General features: G+C 40.9%; 1 protein-coding gene across 2 annotated transcripts in view; it reads right to left on the bottom strand.

Moving 5' to 3' along the window:
* ATRNL1 (attractin like 1) overlaps positions 1 to 23363 on the bottom strand; it is a 618199-nt gene that overhangs the window by 283384 nt on the left and 311452 nt on the right. For both annotated transcript variants that reach the window (XM_068139299.1, XM_068139300.1), the window contains exon 25: positions 20939 to 21000. In XM_068139299.1, coding sequence (XP_067995400.1) covers positions 20939 to 21000 — 62 coding nt within the window. The remainder of the gene's footprint in view (positions 1 to 20938; positions 21001 to 23363) is intronic.

Consider the following 23363-nt stretch of genomic DNA (forward strand, 5'->3'; position numbering starts at 1 on the left):
TAGATTCTGGGTGGTATGTAAAGAGACATACTGATTTAACAGAAGGAAAAAATTAAGGAGTAATTACAGTCTTCACAACAACTTTTGCAATGTACAGACTAAATTTGTAACTTACAGAGCCCATATTTAGACATATTAAGTACAGTTCACAGAGGTGGCTGAAGAGTGAGAGGACAGTGATTTCCCTAACTGAGGAATTATTTCCTGTCTGTGTGTTTAGGAAGCAGACTGACAACGGTAATTAGTGCACATATTGCTGCTTGGTACGGGCAAAGTAAAACAAAACTTGTAGATTGTCCTTAATGAAAGTCAAATTGCAGGGATAAATATGTGGGGAAAATCTGTGAAGTTGATCAGTGTGGTTAAACCAGATTAAATAATGCCATATTTGTGCTCTAAGATTATAGACTCATAGAACTGTCAGGGTTGGAAGGGACCTCAAGAATCATCTAGTTCCAACCCCACTGCCATGGGCAGGGACACTTCCCACTAGATCAAGTTGCCCAGAGCCACATCCAGCCTGGCCTTAAAAACCTCCAGGGATGTGGCTTCCACCACCTCCCTGGGCAACTTATTCCAGTATCTCCCTACCCTTATGGTGGAGAATTTCTTCCTAATGTCTAATCTAAGCCTACTCTCCTCTAGCTTGGTCTTTGAATGTATTATGAACAGACTAGCGAATTCCTTTTTCTTCGTTATATATTAATGCCTATAAGTAAGTTACCTATTGTATTGAAAGAGTACTTGCATTAAAATGAAATCATTTATTTTTGCAGTGATGCAAAAGCAACTATTTCATGAATTAAATATAAATATTTTAAGGACTAATATTGTAAATGGAAGGTAAACAGAACAAAACAAAATGTTCTATCCTTTGCTATTTCTTTTCTCATTCTCTTATTATTTAACATGCAAAGAGAAATTTAAACACCTGAAAATGTAGGTAAACATTGATGCATGAATAATTGTTGTTTCTATGATCTTGCTTAAGCCACTAATTTGCATAATAATTCAGCAGAAATTTCCATATTGGATGAAAGCAAACACTTCTTCAGACTTTGCCTTAAATCTAGTATACTTCTATTAGCATTAAAAATTGTGTGATCCTAATTTGAGCACACTTCAGATTTACTGAGCTTATGACAGCAAGCACAGCAGTTCCTCATAGCTGAGTATCATGCAGAAGCCCCAGGCTGCCCCCACTTAAGCTCAGTTTGGGAGCAGCACATCTGTGCCAGCAGTTTCTCAAGAGCATTCTAGCAACTCAAGAAAACCAATAGGCTCCTAACTTGACTGCGGCATCACACTGACATTGTCTTGCTGTCTCCATGCTCAAATAGATGTGGTGGATGTGTCTTGAGATTCCTAGGGGTGTGCCTGCATTTCTGTGGATGTGGAGTGGGGTTTTGAATGAATCTCCTGACTATCCCCAGTGTTTTGCTTTAGCTCATGCTATGAAGCAAACTTGGAGCCCATAATGCAGTAGCTGAACTGGAAAGTGTGCAGTGTACACTCCAGACACAAAAGGGCTCCAACATGAAAAAATGTCAAGATACATACAGTGTAGATACTGGGTCCTCAGCTCCATTTTTTTATGCAATAGTGATCTCCAATTTGTCCACACTGCTTACTTATAGACATAAGCAGCCTCACTGACTGCCCACTTGTGAATACTTACACACGCTTAAAAAGCTCTTTCCAAGTCCTTTTTTGAAAATAGGAGATGGCCATGAAGGACATGGACCTGATGGAGCAGGTCCAGAGGAGAGCCACAAAAATGATCAGAGGGTTGGACCACCTCTGCTACGAGGACAGGCTGAGGAAGCTGGGATTGTTCAGACTGGAGAAGGCTCCAGGGAGACCTAATAGCAACTTTGCTGTACCTGAAAGGAGCCTACAAGAGGCATGGAGACTGTTTACAAAGGCCTGTAGTGATAGGATGAGGAGCAATGGCATAAAACTGGAGAACAGTAGGAATAGAATAGAATAGACCAGACCGGAAGAGACCTTCAAGATCATCGCGTCCAACCTATCATCCAACACCACCTAATCAACTAAACCATGTAACCAAGCACTCTATCAAGTCTTCTCCTAAGCACCTCCAATGATGGTGACTCCACCACTTCCCTGGGCAGCACATTCCAATGGGCTCTGCATAGAATTTCTTGCTAACCTCCAGTCTGAACCTCCCCTGGTACAGCTTGAGACTGTGTCCTCTTGTTCTGGTGCTGGTTGCCTGGGAGAAGAGACCAACCCCCACCTGTCTACAACCTCCCTTCAGGGAGTTGTAGAGAGCAATAAGGTCTCCCCTGAGCCTCCTCTTCTCCATGCTAAGCAACCCCAGCTCCCTCAGCCTCTCCTCATAGAGCTTGTTTTATAAACCCCTCCCCAGCTTTGTTGCCCTCTTCTAGACATGTTCCAGCAAGTCAATATCCTTCCTAAACTGAGTGGCCCAGAACTGGACACAGTACTCAAGTTCAGCGTTCAATTTAGATTTGATGTAAGGAACAAATTCTTTAACATGAGGGTAGTGGAACACTGGAACTGGTTGCCAGGGAGGTGATTAGGGCCACATCCCTTGAGATATTCAAGGTGAGGATCAACAGGGCTCTGGCCAATTTGATCTAGTTGAGGATGTCCCTGCTTACTGCAGAGGGGGTTAGACCAGGTGACCTTTGGAGGTCCCTTCCAGCCCAGACCCTTCTGTGATTCTGTGTGATAATGTTTCTTACTAATGCTATGTTATTTTTAAACATAAAAAAAAAACAAACAAAAAACATAGGGGAAAAAAAACCCAAACAACCAAGCCCCCACAAACCCAAACAAAAGATAAACCAGCAAAAAGAAAAGTATCCAGTTTTTAAGAAAAAAAAAAAAGAAAAGAAGACACCATTTTTACTATGTAGATACATGCAAAGAAAACAATTCTCATATCATAGTATCAGTCAGGGTTGGAAGGGACCACAAGGATCATCCAGTTCCAACCCCCCTGCCATGGGCAGGGACACCCCACACTAGATCAGGCTGGCCAGAGCCTCATCCAGCCTGGGCTTAAACACCTCCAGGGACGGGGCCTCAACCACCTCCATGGGACAACCCATTCCAGAGCTTCACCACTCTCATGGTGAAGAACTTCCTCCTCACATCCAGCCTGAATCTCCCCACCTCCAGCTTCATTCCATTCCCCCTAGTCCTGTCACTGCCTGATATCCTGAGAAGTCCTTCCCCAGCCTTCCTGTAGGCCCCCTTCAGATACTGGAAGGCCACAATTAGGTCACCTCGGAGCCTTCTCTTCTCCAGACTGAACAGCCCCAACTCCTTCAGTCTGTCCTCATAGGAGAGCCAGCCCTCTGATCATCCTCATGGCCCTTCTCTGGATACCTTCCAGCACCTCCAGATCCCTCTTGTAATAGGGGCTCCAGAACTGGATGCAGTACTCCAGGTGGGGTCTCACCAGAGCTGAGTAGAGGGGGAGGATCACCTCACTTGACCTGCTGGCCACACTTCTCCTGATGCAGCCCAGGATCTGATTGGCTTTGCGGGCTGCAAGTGCACACTGAGAGCTCCTGTTGAGCTTTTTGTCCACCAGCACCCCCAAGTCTCTCTCCTCAGGGCTGCTTTCCAGCCACTCACTGCCCAGCCTGGATTTGTGCCCGGGATTGCCTCGACCCAGATGCAGGACCCTGCACTAGGTCTTGTTGAACCTCATGAGGTTGGCTTGTGCCCACCTCTCCAGCCTGTCAAGGTCCCTCTGGATGGACCCCTTCCCTCCAGCATGTCTGCTGCACCACACAGCTTGGTGTCATCAGCAAACTTGCTGAGGGTGCACTCAATGCCACATCTAAGTTAATGTTTTTAAATCAACACTGCAGAAGCTTCCTAAGAGATCACATATACTGTTTTCCTAAGTACTGTTTTTCTGGTCTGTTACTTACTCTATTTTATTGGCAAATATACTACCTTTTAATTGATATGTTGTAAAGCAAGCACAAGTCTAAAATAAAAATAACTGAACAATTATTATTATTATTATTATTATTTAAACCAAGACTTTGAATAGCAATTATTGTCACAGCAATTGATTTCTCTCATTGTACTTGACAAGAGCATTGTGTTTATGATTATGATGTGCTAGGTTCAGCCATCCTTCCTTGTGTACCGGTACAGACATGACAAGCAGCTCCAAAGATTTAAACAGCACAAAGCACTGTAAACATAATATTAGTAGTCTGATATGGCTGAGAGCAATAGAATTTTTTTGTGTGTGTTTTCAATGATTAATTTAAATTGCTCTGACTCACACAGTTTTACAAACACTGTTAGAAGTGTGAATATTTCAATAATTAGCAGTTCTTAATGACTGCTGGAACGAAGTGCAGTGATTCCAAATTAAAATGTGTGAAGACTTGGAGGATAGCAGTCTTAGCTACCAATGGAGGAGGCTCTGCAACTCAGTCCATGCTAGTGCAGTGGCAAAGGGTCACGTACATACATCTTGGCTGACCCCTTGGAGCCAAGACATATCACAGTATCACAGTATAACTTAGGTTGGAAAGGACCTCGAGGATCATCGAGTCCAACCTATCAACACAGACCCCATGACTAGACCATGGCACCAAGTGCCACGTCCAATCCCCTCTTGAATGCCTCCAGGGATGGTGACTCAACCCCCCCCCCCCCCCCCCCCCCAGGAGGAAACCCATTCCAATGACAAATGACTCGCTTGGTGAAGAACTTCCTCCTCACCTCGAGTCTAAACCTCCCCTGGCCAGTAGAGCATGTTTCCTGGTCTAAGAGTGCCACAGACAGTAAAAGACACTGCCTACTAAGCCAGCATTAGCTTCTAGGACTTTCAGGAATGCTCTACTCTTACTCTTCCTAGTTGTAAGAAATACTACCAGCAGCAGCAGCTCCATGCACTGGCTGCACCCCACACTCCATTTTCTGGAACAAATCATGTAATAGTTGCAACCTTTCCCTCTTCAGCTACATATATTTTAGTATTGTACATCACTAAATATCCTAGGGATTTTTTGCAATCTGCCTAAATCTGTATCCCATTCCAAGTCAGATTTTTCATGTTGTTTGAATACAGTGGTATCTCCCGAGCTACAGTTTGTCCACAAAAGAAAGGAAGCCAAGAGAAATTTAATTCAGGTATGAACCTTCTAATCCAAAAGCAATACAAAGGGTTCAAGCCCCCAGTTCTTGCTTTCCAAACTGTGAAGTGAAAGAAATGCCTGAATATGAAGTAAATTACCTATGCTGGTATTTAAAACTTCAAGTATTACCAAGAATCATTTAAATGCAAATTTGTCTTTATTTATTTGTGTCTCAAATGGAATTCACACAGGCTAAGCAACACCTTTCAAGTTCATCTGAAACTAATTACATGCATAATTTTTCTAATCCAGATGACAGTGATTAAACTGTTATTTTTGGATCACAGAATCACTGAATGTTAGAGGTTCAAAGGGAACTCCAGAGATCGAGTCCAACATCCCTGCCAGAAGCAGGATCACCTAGGGCAGTCTGCAAAGGAATGCATGCAGACAGGATGCATCCAGAGAAGGAGACTCCACAACCTCTCTGGATAGCCTGTTCCACTCATCCTCACTGTGAAGAAGTTTCTCCTCAAGTTGAGGTGAAACCTTCTATGTTCAACTTTGTATCCATGCAGGATGTAGTCCGGAAAAATCTATAAATGCCTGTAAAATTATAGCATGAAGCATCCCATGAAAGTCACATAATTGCTCCTAAAATTCCCTTCTTACATGCCCACAACTACCAACCTTATAAGAAATAAGGTATCAGTTAAAAACAAACATCTATGCCCTTCTAATTATCTAGTCCACCAAGGTAGGACCCTAGGTTTGATATGCATGCAAAGTAAATGATATGCACATTTGATTGGTTTGACTCCATCCCTGGAGGTGTTCAAGAGGAGATTGGATGTGCACTTGGTGCCATGGTCTAGTCATGAGGTCTGTGGTGACAGGTTGGACTTGATCTTTGAGGTCTCTTCCAACCTTAGTGATACTGTGACTCTGTCATTGTTGATTAACATGAATGGAATTAATCTGGAGTTGGGGAGATTCAGGCTGGACATGAGGAAGAAGTTCTTCACTGTGAGAGAGGTGAAGCCCTGGAATGGATTATCCAGGGAGGTGGTTGAGGTCCCATGCCTGGAGGTGTTTAAGACCAGGCTGGATGAGGCTCTGGCCAGCCTGATCTAGGGTGAGGTATCCCTGCCCATGGCAGGGGGGTTGGAACTAGGTGACCCTTGTGGTCCCTTCCAACCCTGTCTGATTCTATGAACAGTATCTGCACAGAGACCAAGGTTTTCAATGAAGATTTACAAACATTACAAGTGAATAATGGAAATACCTTAGCTAATGGATTTCAAAATGCATCAAAATATGGAGAGCAAACCAAATGTGTTTTTTCTTTAATATATGCTAAACTTCTTAAAGATAGCACTAGAAAAGCTTTGCACCCTTTTCAGCAGTTCACACAACAAAGCAATTGCCATGAACAGCTCTGCAGGTATAGAAAACACTAGCACATAGTTATTCTAAGGTGAGGAAAAGCTGACAGTGTATACAATAGGCATCAGAATTCAGAATAAACTCAACTGTTAAATGGTTTTCTAAGCCTTTCTCTCTACCTGAATATTTAACATGCATTTAAAAAAAAATAAAATCCAAAAGAATAGGTTTAAGTGATCTCAGATTCCTGCACTTCAACATAAGAGTTCTTTGATGCTAGACTCAAGGAAAACCCTAAGTAAACACCAAACCTTTATGAAGATTTCAAGTCAGTATCAGAGCATTTCTTTTAACTGAGGAGAAAAGGAGGCTGTATCTAAAACATTTCTATTCCTGGTGTAGGAAAATACTGCAGTTCTTATGTTTATAACATCTGCCTCTTAGAATCACACACAAATCTCTCATTCACCAGCAGGTCAGGCTCTTCCTGAACAATTCTAACCTGGCTGTGATCACAAGACAATACCAACAATCTGCTGCAGCTGGATTCTCTTGCACAGCTGCTAGGGTTTGAGGCTGGATGCTGTTAAGAACCACAGCGCTCCTTAAGTTTCTCCAGAGGGACTAGATAGACCCAAGAAATTTGCAAATTTGTTATCACATCCCATAATTCTGCCATGTCTATATAAACTGGATGCAGAGTCAGTTTCTCCCCTTTTCACAGAATCACAGAACATCAGTGGCTGGAAGGGACCTCAAAAGGTCATCTAGTCCAACCCCCCTGCCAGAGCAGGATCACCTACACCAGATAACACAGGAATGAATGCAGGCAAGTTTTGAATATCTCCAGAGAGGGAAACTCCACAACCCCCCTGGGCAGCCTGTTCCACATATTTACATGAACTTTAAACCTCAACTTCCACCTGTTGCTCCTTGTGCTGTCACTGGGCACCATTGAACAGAGCCTGGCTCCATCCTCTTGGCACTTACCCTCCCAGATGCAAGACTCTACATTTGCCCTTGTTGAACTTCAAATTTCTCCCTGCTCAGCTCTCCAGCCTGTCCAAGCCTCACTGAATGCTCCTGGGAGGATGCAGAGAGCTTTATCTTGGGTTTGGTGCAGGGGAGAGAGGCCTGGTTCAGCCTTGGCAATGCTACCAGCTGGGGCTGGTGTGTGCTGGCTCTCCCTGGAGCTGGCAAGCAGAATTTGCAGCTGCTTCACTCTGGTACTGGGGGGACAGGGAGGCATGGAGAAGGGGGTGTGCATTTGTGGCCTGTTTTGGTGATAGTTTTTGAAAGCTTTGGCCTAAGGAGATTTTTTTGAGAACTGTGGCTAAGGTGTTCTATGGATTTTGTGTATTTTATATGCTTTTGTAATGTTGCATGTAGTTATGAATAGCACTTCCATTTAAACTTCTAATTCTTTCTAATCTGATGTGGACTGTTCACTCTCAGATGTGGTGAGAGGTCTGGAGCACAAGCCCTATGATGAGAGACTGAGGGAGCTGGGGGTGTTTAGCCTGGAGAAGAGGAGGCTGAGGGAAGATCTTATTGCTCTCTACAACTATTTGAAAGGAGGTTGTAGCCAGGAGGGAGTTGGCCTCTTCTCCCAGGCAACCAGCAACAGAACAAGAGGACACAGTCTCAAGTTGTGCAAAGGGAAGTTTAGGCTCGAGGTGAGGAAAAAGTTCTTCACAGTAAGAATAACTGGCCATTGGAATGTGTTGCCCAGGGAGGTGGGAGAGTCACAGTTCCTGAAGGTGTTCAAAAAAGGATTGATGTGGCACTTGAAGCCATGGTTTAGTTGTCATGAGGTGTTAGGTGCTAGAGAATAGGTTGGACTTGATGATCTCTGAGGTCTTTTCCAACCTGGCTAATTCCATGATTCTTTACTCCTTCGGGAAGGAGTGGAGAGCATCTCTCTTGCTCCTCTAAACTAAGACAGTAGTTCATACCTTTTATCTTCTTTGAGCAATTCTCATTAACTAACCCACAGTCTATCCCTATACGGCCAGCCAAACAGCAGCTCAGAAGTAAGGAAACACACACTTGATCCAAGCTCACTAGTACTTCCACAGGGTAAATCTGAACGCTCTCAACACCACTATTTCCTAAAATATCCAAGACTATCCAATAAGTCTGCACCATAACCACCTGGACCACTTAGTTATGTACACTGTGACTCCACTCAAAGAAAAAACTTGTGTGAAATATATGTGAAAATATATTTTATATATATTTTGAAAATCAAATGAAATTATGTAGGTTATATGGGAGAAGAATGAAGTTCTAGAATATGATATTTTTCCCCTGTTTAGATAAATAACAACACAAATAGCAACAAGGAAAAAAAAATCAAAGACAAGTGTATGAGCTGCCATGGAGAAATGAATTCAAATACTGACACTTGGTAGCCCAATGCATATCTCTGTATGCAAGAGATTATAAACAAAGGATTAGATGCACCTGATGAGATACTCCAGCTGTTTTGCATGTAATGCAACTTGTTTTGGAAGTAATGGAGATTTATTGTAGTAGAAGATGCTCGTTGCCATTAGGCGGCCATTGGCTGTTGCAAATGTTTTTGATGGTAGGAACCCTTCTGTGTGGAGACTAGTTTTGGCAGTGGAAACCTGCAGCACTGCAGAGGAGCCAAAATAAAGGTCATAAGCAAATTGAAGTGGTATTCCTGTGCCATAGAGCTTTCTGATGGGTTTCTACAGGACCACTGGTGAAATAGAGGAAAGGGAAATGAGCCTTAAACAAAACAGTACACGGCCAAAAGTGCACTGTAAGAAGTCTCTAGAGCAGATTTAAAATTGCTGTTAAAAATGAAACCAAATAATTCTCTTGAGAAAGAAGAGCAAAATTAAAATAATAAACCAAAACTTCAGTAATTTCATTAATAAAGCTTTTCAGTTTCAGCTCTTAATGCAAAACTGAAAGATTAAAGTATCAATGGTATCTACTGCATTTTCTGGAAGTTAAAGTATGCAGCACCAACAAAATAGCAATATAAAACAGATTAGTGTATTAGTGAAAGCAGCTACCACACCTGTGTCAAATTGCTTATGAATAGAATAGAATAGAACAGAACAGAATAGACCAGACCAGACCGGGTTGGAAAAGAACTTTGACATCATTGAGTCCAACCCATCATCCAACACTATCTAATCAACTAAACCATGGCACCAAGCACCCCATCCAGTCTCTTCCTAAGCACCACCAGTGATGGTGACTCCACCACCTCCCTTGGGCAGCACATTCCAATGGCCAACACGTACTGAATGTAGAAAACCAACTCAGTCCTTCCTCTTTTCATGCATAAACTCCAACTCCTCTAACAGCTTAAAATCATCTCTCACAACTGCCCCTCCAAAGACGACGTTTATTGGTCTTTGCTGTGCAATGAAACATCAAAATACTTTCTGAAGGTAAGGAAGACTGAAAAATGTTTGAGCAGGGAATTTGCTATTTGCAGGAAAATTGCCATTAAAAAAAATAATAATAAAAGTTGCTTTTTTTTTCATTACATACATATGCTAAAATATATGAAGCTTTATTAAGTAATTATTCTAAAGTAGCTCTGTAATATATAAACGCACAAAGGCATATATTATACTTCTATTTTCCTGCCTACATAATTTATGTACACAAAAATAAAGCTGTATGTTTAATACTAACCATACCAAAAGCCATACCAGAGGCTAGTGTAAGTAATGTATGAATGAATGATCAATTATGTGAATAGCCTTTATACACAACTAAAAAGGGGAAATGGATATATTGCATAGCAGGATGCTATCCGGAAGACCAACATTCACATTTCATTCTGCCAATACAATGTCAAAAGAAGAGTGAACCATTTAAAAGGACTCTGAAATATATTGCACAATAAAGCTCTAGATGTGAACTTTAACTCTCAGCAGTTCCTCCTTTCACCTCTTTGAAGCAGCAAATAAAGAAGATTTACAATCCAAGGGTCTTAATCTAACACAAACTGAAATTAATCTCCATGGAATAAATAGAACATCAGACCCATAAAGTGTGATTATGTTTCTTTTGCTCATGGAAAAGTCTTTCATATATTTCATGTAATTTTATGGGTTTGCCCTTCATGGGTGAAAAACTCTATATTTCTCTCAACAAGTAGTGGTGTTTATAAAAACTCCAGAAAAAATAAATAAATAAATAAAGCTCTGTCCATTAAATTTGCAGACAAATGATGAAATATGGGATTTAATATTTTCTGTAGTCATTTGAAGAAGAATTACAAATAAAATATATAGTTTATATTTTAAAACAGCTGTTCTTTCACTTTTGCTTGGTTTTTGCAATGATTTTTCTGATTTATGGTAATTTAAGATTTCAAAGTTAAAGAGGGGTAAAAAGACATTATTCTAATCACAGGGAATTAGTGAAATTTGGGAAGAAAAAATGCCAACCAAAGCTACATTTCAGCGGCCTTATAAACCAGAAGATTCACACTATATAGAATAGAATAGACCAGACCCTCAAGATCATCGCATCCAACCTATCATCCAACACCACCTAATCAACTAAACCATGCAACCAAGCACCCTATCAAGTCTTCTCCTGAACACCTCCAATGATGGTGACTCCACCACCTCCCTGAGCAGCCCATTCCAATGGGCAATCACTCTCTCTGTGCAGAACTTCCTCCTAACCTCCAGTCTAAACATGCCATGGCACAGCCTGAGACTGTGTCCTCTTGTTCTGGTGCTGGTTGCCTGGGAGAAGAGACCAATCTCCGCCTGTCTACAACCTCCTTTAAGGTAGTTGTAGAGAGCAATAAGGTCACCCCTGAGGCTCTTCTTCTCCAGGCCAAGCAACCCCAGCTCCCTCAGTCTCTCCTCATAGGGCTTGTGTTACAAGCCCCTCACCAACTTTGTTGCCCTTCTCTGGGTACATTCCAGGAAGTCAACAACTTTCCTAAACTGAGGGGTCCAGAACTGGACACAGTACTCAAGGTGTGGCCTAACCAGTGCAGCATAGAGGGGGAGAACGACCTCCCTGTTCCTGCTGGCCACACTGTTCCTGATGCAGGCCAGGATGCCATTGGCCCTCCTGGCTGCCTGGGCACACTGCAGGCTCCTGTTCAGCCTACCATCGACCAGTACCCCCTGGTCCCTCTCTGCCTGGCTGCTCTCCAGCCACTCTGACCCCAGCCTGTAGCTCTGCATGGGGTTGCTGCGGCCAATGTGCAGAACCTGGCACTTGGATGTGTTCAATCTCATGCTGTTGGATTCTGCCCATCTGTCCAGCCTGTCAAGGTCCCTCTGCAAAGCTTCTCTACCCTCCAGCAGATCAACTCCTGCCCCCAGCTTGGTGTCGTCAGCAAATTTACTGATGATGGACTCAATGCCCTCATCCAGATCATCAATAAAGATGTTAAAGAGCATGGGGCCCAAGAGTTCAAGAGTTTTATTTTTTTATATACTTTCCTCTCACTCTTTTCTGTCACTGCATTGTTTCTCTAAAGTATATATCCTTTGATAATAAATCATAGACAGAAAAAAATCCAACATTTTTAAGAGTCACTAAGCCATGCCATCACTGCTCAGAGTACTAGACTCAAATATAATTGAGACATTTAATGCACTGCTAAGGGATTTTCCCCTTTGTTATGTAGTGTTTCCAATACCTTTCACAAAGAGGCAATTATATTTGAAGTGGTAGGTGCAAAAAAGTCATCACTCTCCTTATTGCCAGCCCTATTAATATGAGATTTTCCTGAAGATAGAGTAAGCATTTTCATATACATTATTCATATACATTATTTTGTTCTGTGACTGTACTGTAAGAGGAAAACACACCTCTCCCATCCCCTAATAACCTTTAATCTGATATTTAGAATTTTGACTTAAAAGTCCTGAAACAGGTAGGGAGAAAAAATATCATTTTGAAACTGTAAAGAGTTTTCCTGAAATATTAGCAAAAATTATTGAAGGCACAGAAACCCAATTATGATACAGAAAATGACTGGGCCACATATGCAGATTAAATTCAGATAACTGCTTCTTATTATGTGCTTTTTAGCGCAGCTCTTGGAGCCCATAATAAAGTGTCCATAATTCTGCTTCTTGTTGACAAAATGTGATTGAACTCTAACAAATACATTTAAACCATCCAAATTTTCCACACAGAATTCCTCATTTGGTACCAGGAAACTTTACTGGAATACTTTTATTAATATTCCACTTAAGAACATAGTTTAGTGCTGACCCTTCAGTGCTGGGTCGAGGGTTGGGCTGGATGGCCTTTGAGGTATCTTCCAACTGGATCTATTTTGTGATCCTGTGAACTCCCTTCAATTCTGCTGTCTCTTCTCAAAAGTAGTAATTTGATTCAACATCTTAGAATCTATGAAATCCACAGCATAATGCAGAGTCTAGCAATCTCTTTATTCTCTTTCTGTGATTTATTACAACTGAACACAAGGACCATGAATATTTCTCTACTGCCATAAACAGATTGCTCATTTCTGCGACGTCACTCACTCCACAACATGCCATCCTGACTGCATCTGCAGACAGACTGGCAGAGTGCTTGAGAAAGCTGCTTGTCACTTGCTATAACAGAGAATGGCATTGTTGCCTAAGGCAAAATACCAATATTTTTTACTTCCTTTATTTTTGTTATTATTTTTCCTCATCAGTTTTTACCCCACTTCGCTCTATGCTTACATCTGGAAACAAAGTTCTGAAGTTAACTTTGCAACTGGCACATATAACTTGTCATGAGAACACAGAACTGCTTCTCTTCTGAATTAAAGTGACAACAGTGAAACTCCCAAGTCCATTTATCACAGATGAAAACCTGTTCTAGGTCTTTTGTTTAAATTACAGTGGACTGGAGTTTCATAAAAAGTAACCAGGCTTAAGCACTCTAGAAGACAAATAGCTGTGAGCATCAACGTTATTTTAGTCTCAGAGAACAACTGACTAATCTGATTTAAGAAAATACAATATGAAATGTAGAGATTGAAACCACAAACAGTATGAATTATCTGTGATGCTTCTTAGGAATCAAAATACAATGCAGCTGGAAAAAGATCCAGCCCTGACAAGAAGAACCCTACAGAACTGCCTTGGAGTAAAGGAGCCTACAAAGTACTGTCTTAAAAAAGATATATACTGTCTTCAGAAAAGTGTATTTCAGGTGCCATCTTCTAAGACTTCTGTGGTGAACAACGCTACAGAAGTGGCAGCTCAGATTCCAATGAGATTCTATAAAAGCAGAAGTAGTGACAAAATGGGGTTGTTTTTTTGAGTGCTAGACTATAGCACCATACACTATGAAGAGTGCAACTCAGACTATTTTTCTCTCAAAAAGAATGTGAAAATTCGTTCAAGTCATCTTACTGTCACCCAAACCTTAACCCTATGACTCTCTCCTGCATTTGATCCTCAAGGTCCTTTCCAACCTAAGTGATACTGTGATACTGTGAACTCCAAAGGCTTATTTCTATTTATTGTGAACTGAGCAGAATTTGGCATTAAACCCTTCACCAGGCAGAACAAAAAGCTCTCATTTAGTGTATTTGATATATATGGAAAGTGAGAAGTTCAAAATGTTAAATGCATCCACTGTATATAAAACAACTACTTAGGCCACCTTCAGATAACAAGCTGAGCAGCTATTTTGTACTTTGAGGAACAGTGCATGTTGAAATCCAAGTACTACAAGCACCAGTGCACTCCCATACCCTTCCAAATGACTCAAAGGACGAGCACAGAAAGAAGGAAAACAAGAAAAAAAAAATCATCAAAACCTTTTTTTTTCCACCAAGGGATTAAGTGACTCATCCACTGTTTTGAAGAGCAACTGATCCAGTGGTACTGGGGAATCTACTTTGCCTTCAGGCCAATAACAAGTAGCTGCCTTCTCAGGAAATAAGAACATATCAAACAACTCTGCAGTGATGACAAAATTTCTGGATGATTCAGAGTGGAAGACAAAACTGCATCCCACAATTCAAAACAAACATCTTCAACAAAGCAAACCTAACGAGACAACTCAGATTGCTCAACTGCAGTATAGGCACACTTTCGTCCCAGCAGAAGTCCGACCCCTCCTTGTTTCTATGTGATGTGAAAACTGTTTAATGCCTCACTAAGTAAAAATCAATTTTATTCTAGCCCCAAATATAAAGCCTATTTTGCTAAGATGATTCTTGTGTTGCCAGAATACATTCTAATTTAGATTTATAAGACTTCTTCACTTTCTGAGAACCTAGACATGGTGGATGTGCTTGGATCCTGACACAGTGTTACAGAGATCAATATTTTCATCTCATAAAGCCAAAAATCTAGCATCACTTCATCATTCTTTATTTGAACAAAATCAAAACATGAAGCCAGGCAACTGTATCAAAGGCTGCTGGTAAAGGGGAAGAATTCACCCATTGCAAATTTATACCCAGAAGGGCAGGTTCAGGTACTGAAGCTCTCAAGAGCTCTGATACAACCTGCTAAATTGCTGCCATCCACTCCCACTGTTGAAACACAACTAAATTAACTCTTCTGAAATTCTGGCACACAGACATACATACAGGGGTGATAAATCTGGTTCTTCAGTATCTGCTGCAATCCCTATTGTAGCTCATGCTATTGGAATAGAATAGAATAAACCAGGTTGGAAGAGACCTTCGAGATCATCATGTCCAGCCCATCATCCAACACTATCTAATCAACTAAACCTTGGCACCGAGCACCCCATCAAGTCTCCTCCTAAACTCCTCCAGTGATGGTGACTCCACCACCTCCCTGGGCAGCACATTCCAGTGACGAACGACTCGCTCGGTGAAGAACTTTCTCCTCACCTCGAGTCTAAACCTCCTCTTGTTCTGGTGCTGGTTGCCTGGGAGAAGAGACCAACCCCTTCCTGGCTACAACCACCCTTCAGGTAGTTGGAGAGGGCAATGAGGTCTCCCCTGAGCCTCCTCCTCTCCAGGCTAAACAATCCCAGCTCCCTCAGCCTCTTCTCATAGGGCTTGTGCTCAAGGCCTCTCCCCAGCCCCTTTGCCCTTCTCTGGACACGTTCAAGTGTCTCGATGTCCTTCTTAAACTGAGGGGCCCAGAACTGGACACAGGACTCAAGGTGCGGCCTAACCAATGCAGAGTACAGGGCACAATGACTTCCCTGCGCCTGCTGGCCACACTATTCCCAATGCAGGCCAGGATGCCATTGGCCCTCTTGACCACCTGGGCACACTGCTGGCTCATGTTTAGGCAGCTGTTGATCAGCACCCCCAGGTCCCTCTCTGTTTGGGAGCTCTCCAGCCACTCCGACCCCAGCCTGTAGCTCTACATGGGATTGCCGTAGCCAATATGCAGCACCTGGCACTTGGACTTGTTAAATGTCATCCCATTGGACTCCGCCCATCTGTCCAGCTGGTCGAGGTCCCTCTGCAGAGCCAATTTCTTCCTAATATCCAGCCTAAGCCTAAACCTCTCCTGGTGCACCTTGAGACTGTGTCCTCTTACTAACCTAAAAGCCAATCCCTTTCTCCTACAACAAGCACTGGCTGTATTCCGGATACTGTTTTCTCTCACTCGTATTGCTCACAGAAATATTTGTCAGAAACAATGTACCTCTGACCCTACATGACTGTCATTTTCCATGGAATTTCTTAAAGCACAGATCAAAGAAGGATTTTCCAACCTTTAAAGTATTCCTATTTCTCAATATCACCATACTTAGTATAAATTGGAAATTCCTCAATTCATAATAGCAAGGAGAGATGATATAGAAGTGCACAATTACAGCCAGACATAAATTCTACTATTGGGCAGCTTCACCCCAAGATCCAAACCAACCAGAATGGAAGCAATCACTCTGAGAACATAAAGATGTACACTCAGAGACAGTGCCTGATTAGCTAGTAGTTGGCATCATGTGTTTGAAACAGGCTTTGATGAAACAGTTTTGACAGTAGCAGTTGCATATCATCACCTATCACAAAAACACTAATAGCTAACCTTTGTCATCTGTATTGATTTCATGTTTGCCTGTTGTTTGATTATGAAACAAAAGTGCCTTTCTTACCAGAATTTCTGCTTCAGCTACACCATACAAATAGTTTTTCTGAGAAATGATGAGGACTGCTATAAATTTTTAACTGTGATTTTATTTAACAGCAGGTTTAGAAATGAAGAGCTGCTTGGCTCTCAGTTCTGGATTTCCTCAAATGAGACATGACAAAAACTAACAAATACTGAACATTGTCAGATTTTACACGTGGTAGTATATGATCTAAAGAAAAAGTGAAGAGTGTTTCCAGAAACCAAAAGGTCCTTGATATCTCATTATGAAATGCCTACCCTGGCTACCTACCCAGCTAAACCAATATATTCATGTTAGATCTGATAACACAGCAGACTACTTTATCACTTACAGTTTGGGGGTGGGGGGGAGAGGGGAGAAAGCCAGGCTTTAGCTTATTGAGTGTTTTAGTGGTCAGGGCAATACAGGAATAGACTTTAACTGTGGGGACAGCAGTCCTTCAATAAAAGAAGAAAGATCATTCATATTTGCTGCCTGTGAAAGTTTCTAATGAGATCTCTCCTGCTTCAAAGCAGGTGGAGGGAACAAAAAGGTCATGCACTTCTCAATTTGTGTGACTGCCAGAAGTCTTCAAGGCATGAGCTAAAAAGCATTGACTAAAGCAACAAAGATGCCACAGTTTTTATATGACTTGGGAATTTGTTACTATTACATACCTGATTGCATTTCTACTCTTAGAATAAAGGTCACCAGTAGACACAATGAAACCTTCCAGAATAAAAAGATTAAAATTAAATAGGTATTCTTTTATTATTTTTCCTCCCCACTGTGAATCAGATGCTCTGCAGCACTACAATTTCTTATTTGTTCAAAAGAACTCACATTTATATGTCTTTTCTGTTCTAGGACATGTAACAATATCTCAGTAGATCAAGCATTAATTACAGATCTAATCACAGCTTTTGCACTTTATTATGTATGGTTTTAAAGAACAATACTGGGAAAATGCTAAGAATGCTTCTTGTTTTGATGTTACTGATCCAAGCAGTAAAACATGCACTTCATCTTTTATTCTGAAACACTCATCCCCACAAAGGGCCAGTTTCAAAGCACTTCCAAACGCTTGCTAAAAAAATGGTTATTTTTCTGTTTGTATTTCTTTCTTAGAAACACAATGTGAGAGCTCCAGCTCCTAGACACAGAATTGTTATTAACTGGAAAGGGACCTCAAGAATCATCTAGCTCCAACCCGCTGCCATGGGCAGGGACACTTCACACTAGATCAGGTTGCTCAGAGCCATATCCAGCCTGGCCTTAAAAACCTCCAGGGATGGGGCTTCTACCACCTCCCTGGGCAACCTGTTCCAGACACTTTCTTAGACATCTCTCTTACACTCTTAACCTTAAGTGGACAGATAAGGAACAAAGATGAATACCTCTGATAAGGAACAAAGATGAATACCTCTTTACACAACATGCTTATCAGTAGGAGTCCCAGAAGACATTTCTAATACAGGTGTTATTCTGATTGGCAGGTTAGATGAGTTGGATGGCCCACACAATCATATGACATGGACTGAAAACACAAACTGTTCTTGCACAGTTTCCTCAGTAACTTTTGCCCTGACAAAGGAACACTGATCCTGCCTATGTCTACAGACACCTTAATACTAAATCAATTGCAGAAGAGTACCATAAAACCATCAAAATATATTTTGATAAACACTATTTGTCATCATAACCACAAAACTTAAGCCTCATTGTATGTGCTTTTGGAGGGTACCCTGGCATTAATTTTTGTCCCCTTTTTGAAGTTGTTTTGTTATTATTTCTTTATGTTTCTCTGCAACTGGATTCCTAAGATTGATCATTAACATTATGCTGCAGATAGCTGCAAGCCTCTCGATCTCAGTGCCAGCTGAAAGCCTTGGTTATACAATTAGGCTAGGGCTGCATCAAAGGCAGTGGTAGGATAGCTGCCAGCTTTTCTCTCTGTAAGGGGGATTACATCGGCCTTGGCTTCCAAACAGCTTAGTGTTCAGGCAGACAGATCTCTACATTCATCAGAATCACAGTGAGTTTGCATTTACCCAAAAGAAACCATATCAGATAGACCATCTTACCATGAGAGCTAACACTTTGTATCTCTAGAGACGGCTTCATCACCAAAGAGGCTATATTTTACCTTGTCTAAGCTTGTATTAGAGCACAGAGCAGAAACAAATTGCTTTTAAACTAACTCTGTTATTTGTCACAGGGTCTCTCTGTTCCATCTATTTGGACAGATTTGGCTTTCTCCTGTAGGAGTTTGTTCTCTTAAGCTTTGTCTGAGCAGCATCATTTTTGAAATGCTGGTGCCTTCCCAGAAAATAAAACACAGCAAACAAAAAAAAAATCCAACCAACCAACAACAAACAAACAAAACACAAAACCACCCCAAAACACAACAAAAGAAAACAAAGGCCAAACACCAAAAATGCAAAACACTACTATACTGAGCTTTAAGAAACCAACATCTCATTGCTTTGTGGTGTATGAGGAGAAATGGGATGCTTTACAGCTACTAAACCATTCACCATTAGCCAATGCATTGAGTGCCAAACATTTCAGAACATGCTCACTTCTACCCCCTTTTAGGTGGCAGAAATTAACAGAAGTTGGTTTGTTCAGGGCTTTCAAGAGCCTATTTCTTCAAGTACAGCTCCTCAGAGCACAGTGATTAAAGTAGGAGGAGAAGTGGTGTTGTGAACTTGTAGAAGAAATGCATGGCACTTCTAGGAATACAGGAAGTCTGATGATCATGCTTGTCCATCACTGTTCACATTCTGCATATACTACATGGTTATTGGGGAATATCTTCACCACAAGTTATCAAAGCTCTTGTGGCCGGTTGACGTTGCCCCCTTAAGAAAGGGAATATGGTGGACGGAAGTTGGTAAACGGAAGGAATAGTCTAAACTAATTTCATTGGACGAGTGGGAGGAAGCACTTCTGAGCTGGGACTATACTGGACATTTCCAGCCCTTCTCAGTCTGTCTTGCTTCCGCCTCTTCTTCAGGCAACAGCTTTCTGTCCTGGGCTTTCTGCCAAGGCCCCGGCCTTGAAAACCAGATAACAGGCCTGTATACTAACTCCCTTCCAATTAACACAAAACTGCTTCTAACCCTTTTTTTTCCTCTCTTTCTCTTTCTATCCCATTCTGGGGAAAGGGGGGGGAGAGAGGGGAGAGCGGAGGTGGGGGACCCCTCTCTGCCGAGAGGGATTACTCTCATTTCTGTGTTACTCTGTTGTATATCTTTGTATATATTGTAGATATTGTAAATTTGTAAATAATCCCCTGCAAACCCTACATCGCTTTGTAAATATAGCTCCACTGCTTTGCTAATTCAGCTTGCGAGTTTTTTTTTCCTTTCCCTTCAATTTTTTTTTTCCTTTTACTTTACAAAGGGGGAAGGGAGGAGGCTTCTTGGCCTTACCCTTCCACCCACCACAGCTCTGTAACTAATCCATATATATACGCAACTTTGTAATGCTTTATAAGACAGATGAACTTTTAAGAAGTCTTTCGCTGGAGTTTTGTTTAGAACCTAGAATAGTTGTCCATTGGCAGCTGAAGCCAATTCCTGCATTGCTTCCTCAATCAGATCTCATGCATCACCTTTCACAATTAATCTCAAAGTCAGGAAAGCATTAGTGGTATGGAATTACTTACGTTGCAAAAACCTCTAAGATCATGCAGCCCAACAATTAACCCAACACCACCATGGTAATTAAGCCATTAGCTGAAGATGAACTCTTCTGGGCCAGGAGGACAAGTAGAGGGATGGAGCCACTCTACTACGAGGATAGGCTGAGAGAGCCAGGGTGTCTCAGTCTGGAGAGCAGAAGGCTCCAAGGAGACCTTTTTGTGGCCTTCCAGTACCTGAAGGAAGCTACAAGAAAGCTGGGGGGGTACTTTTTAGGGTGTCAGGTAGAGATAGGACCTGGGGAACCCAGTTGCAGTGTTTCATCACCCTCATGCTGCAGGACTTGTTCCTAAGAGTAGAGTGCTTCAATTAAAAATAACAAGCTTTGAACAGAGCCATCCTTTTTACTGGTTATTTGAAACAGTTTACAAAATATCACACACAAAACCTACTAGATAAGGCTGAATAGCTGGTTTATCTTAACCACTGTAATATAGAGAACACATCTAGCTAGTCTTTATGAAGTTAGCATGAAGACTGTACCCTTGAACACATGAAAGATGTCAGCAGCTGGCTGTAGCTACAGACCAATGGCCTGGATCCTCTACCAGTGCAAATTACAGAATACACTTTAAAGACTTCCTCATAGGCATTTCTTAAGAAAGTGGTTAAGATATTGGTTGGATGGAAAAGAATGGTCACAATTTCTTTCAGAAGACAGAAAAAGCCCTTTACCTGAAGAAGGTGACAAAGAACTGCACCAGATCCATGATAGTGTTGTGCTGTGAGAAGGCAATCTGGAGAGAAAAAAAACAAACCAGAAGCAAATTACAACATTTTCAGAGTCAACAGCTCTTTTCAGGCTGGGCCTTTATGGCTTCATGGATGATTAGCTTCAAGTGTGATTTCAATCTGGTGTTCACACACCTGCATTTACCATAAAGTGAGATGAGCATCTAACTCCCACATCTTTGCCTGTGTCAAGCCACAAACAATGCACTGTAGTCTTTCTGTTCAGTAAATTTAGTTAACAGAAATAAGCACACAGAACTTGCTTGCTGTAAACAATGAAACAACATGCAAAAATATTTAGAAATTATATTGATATAAGTTATCTTCTTTATAGTTAACTGCTTTAATTATTGCCATTTTCCTTTTCAATAACAACAACGAAACGAGGTCTTAGAAATGACAAAAAAAAAACCAAACTTGTGCTTAAAATTAATACATTTTAAATATTTAATTACATGATATAAAAATTAATGCACATACTATTAAAAAACAACAAAAAAAAAAGCTAGTGTGTAATAAAAAAACTAAAATAAATGTTTCAAAGCAAATTGCTTTAAAGAAAAAGTAGCAAATATCCCTTTTAGGCTACATTTTTACAGCCTCACCAGATCATGCATTAGTTCAACTCTTTACTGTAATTTTTCACAGAGCTTTAATAATTATCTCCAAGACAGCATACACACAGAGATGCACATTCACACTTGCATGCAATAGAGCCTATAATTATTATTATAATTACTTTCTTCTACTGTTAAGAACTGTACTTAATGTTTAAGTTATAACCACAAATATCCCTGTCTTGCTCAGCGTTGCATTGTATATAATTATCCAACTAAGGACATGCAGAATCTCTAACTATATTCCCAGCCTGTCCAAATAATTGCTGTTTTCAGAGATCTTTGAGCATTTAGGATCTGATCTTCACGAGTAATTATATCAAATTACTGATTCCCTTTCACAGGCAACTTGTGAATTTCTGAAATGATAACTCATGACCCTCTAGATATTTTTTATTATTGTTATGTATTTTTCACTACAACGTTAACATGCCTTGTGCTGGCTAACCATAGGCCAGATTATTTAAAGCCTTAGGAAGGAACAGCATGTAAACTGCATCATACCAGCAATAAGCATACCCATTCCTAAAGTGCAATTTCTCAGATGCAAACACCTCCAACATGTAATTTCTCCTCCCTCTTCCCTCTCAATGTAAACAATTCTTGCAGCTCTGGAATTTGGTACAGAAAGAAGATATTTCAAATTTCTCAGCCCAAATATCAGGAATGATACTTCATAGTTGAAGTAGAATGTCATCTAGAGTGCAACACAACTCAAGAGCTATCTTCCTATAGAGAGGAAATTTTAATGTTTCCAGCTTAAGCAGACTGCTATGTTTGGAGCAGGGCAGTATCCACATTCTGGCTGGGGAGCCTGTGGAACAAGAAGCAGCTGAAGCCACGTGGGAAAGAAGCTGGAGAGACAAAGAATACTCTCACTCCTTAAATTTAATCTACAAATATTTTCACATTTGTCCAATATAAACAGAAATTTTAAATTCTCAGAAACTATAGCTTAGGTTACTACCGTGATAAGTACTGTATTAAAATGAGGAGAGATTAGGGAGTAATAAAATGAAAACATTTGAAGAGAAATTACAGAATGGACATACTGTCAAAGTATCTCTTCAGTCACAATGCACAAGTGCAAGCAATGCAAACAATTCTAGCAGCTCTGGAATTTGGTACAGAAAAAAAAGATATTTCATATTTCTCAGCCCAAATATCAGGAATGAGATTCATAGTTGAAGTAGAATGCAATCTAGAGTGCTACACAACTCAAAAACTATCTTCCTATAGAAAAGAAATCTTAATGTGTCCAGATTAAGCAGAATGTTGTGTTTGGAGCAGGCCAATGTAATCTTTAATTTACATGGAAAAGATAAACATGGGAAAAGATCTGAAAACTTCTTTAGCCAAAATAAATGCATCCCAAGCATCCACAAATACTTTAAAATGCCTTGTATGAAAGCCAGAAAGATTTCTGTATTCCGTTTTTATTTTAAATGGAAGCTAGATTTCCTTCAAATAATATTTAGCATTCAAATTAACTGCTGGCTTTTCAGGAATGCTTTCACAAGTACCATACTTCAGGATCTGAACTAGCACTAAGAGAAAACAAACAAGAAAAATGCCAGTTTCTACAGAGTTCAACTTTTGTGACCTATTAAAAAGCTATTTGGTGAAATTTGTACTGTTTCTAGTATTTTCTTTCAAGCAATCTACAACTACCTGAAAGGTGGTTGTAGCCAGGAAGGGGTTGGCCTCTTCTCCCAGGCAACCAGCAGCAGAACAAGGGGACACAGTCTCAA

Source organism: Melanerpes formicivorus, unplaced genomic scaffold (genome assembly GCF_026170545.1).
Source record: "Melanerpes formicivorus ecotype bairdi unplaced genomic scaffold, bMelFor1.0.p_v2 SCAF_6, whole genome shotgun sequence".
NCBI classification, from domain to species: domain Eukaryota; kingdom Metazoa; phylum Chordata; class Aves; order Piciformes; family Picidae; genus Melanerpes; species Melanerpes formicivorus.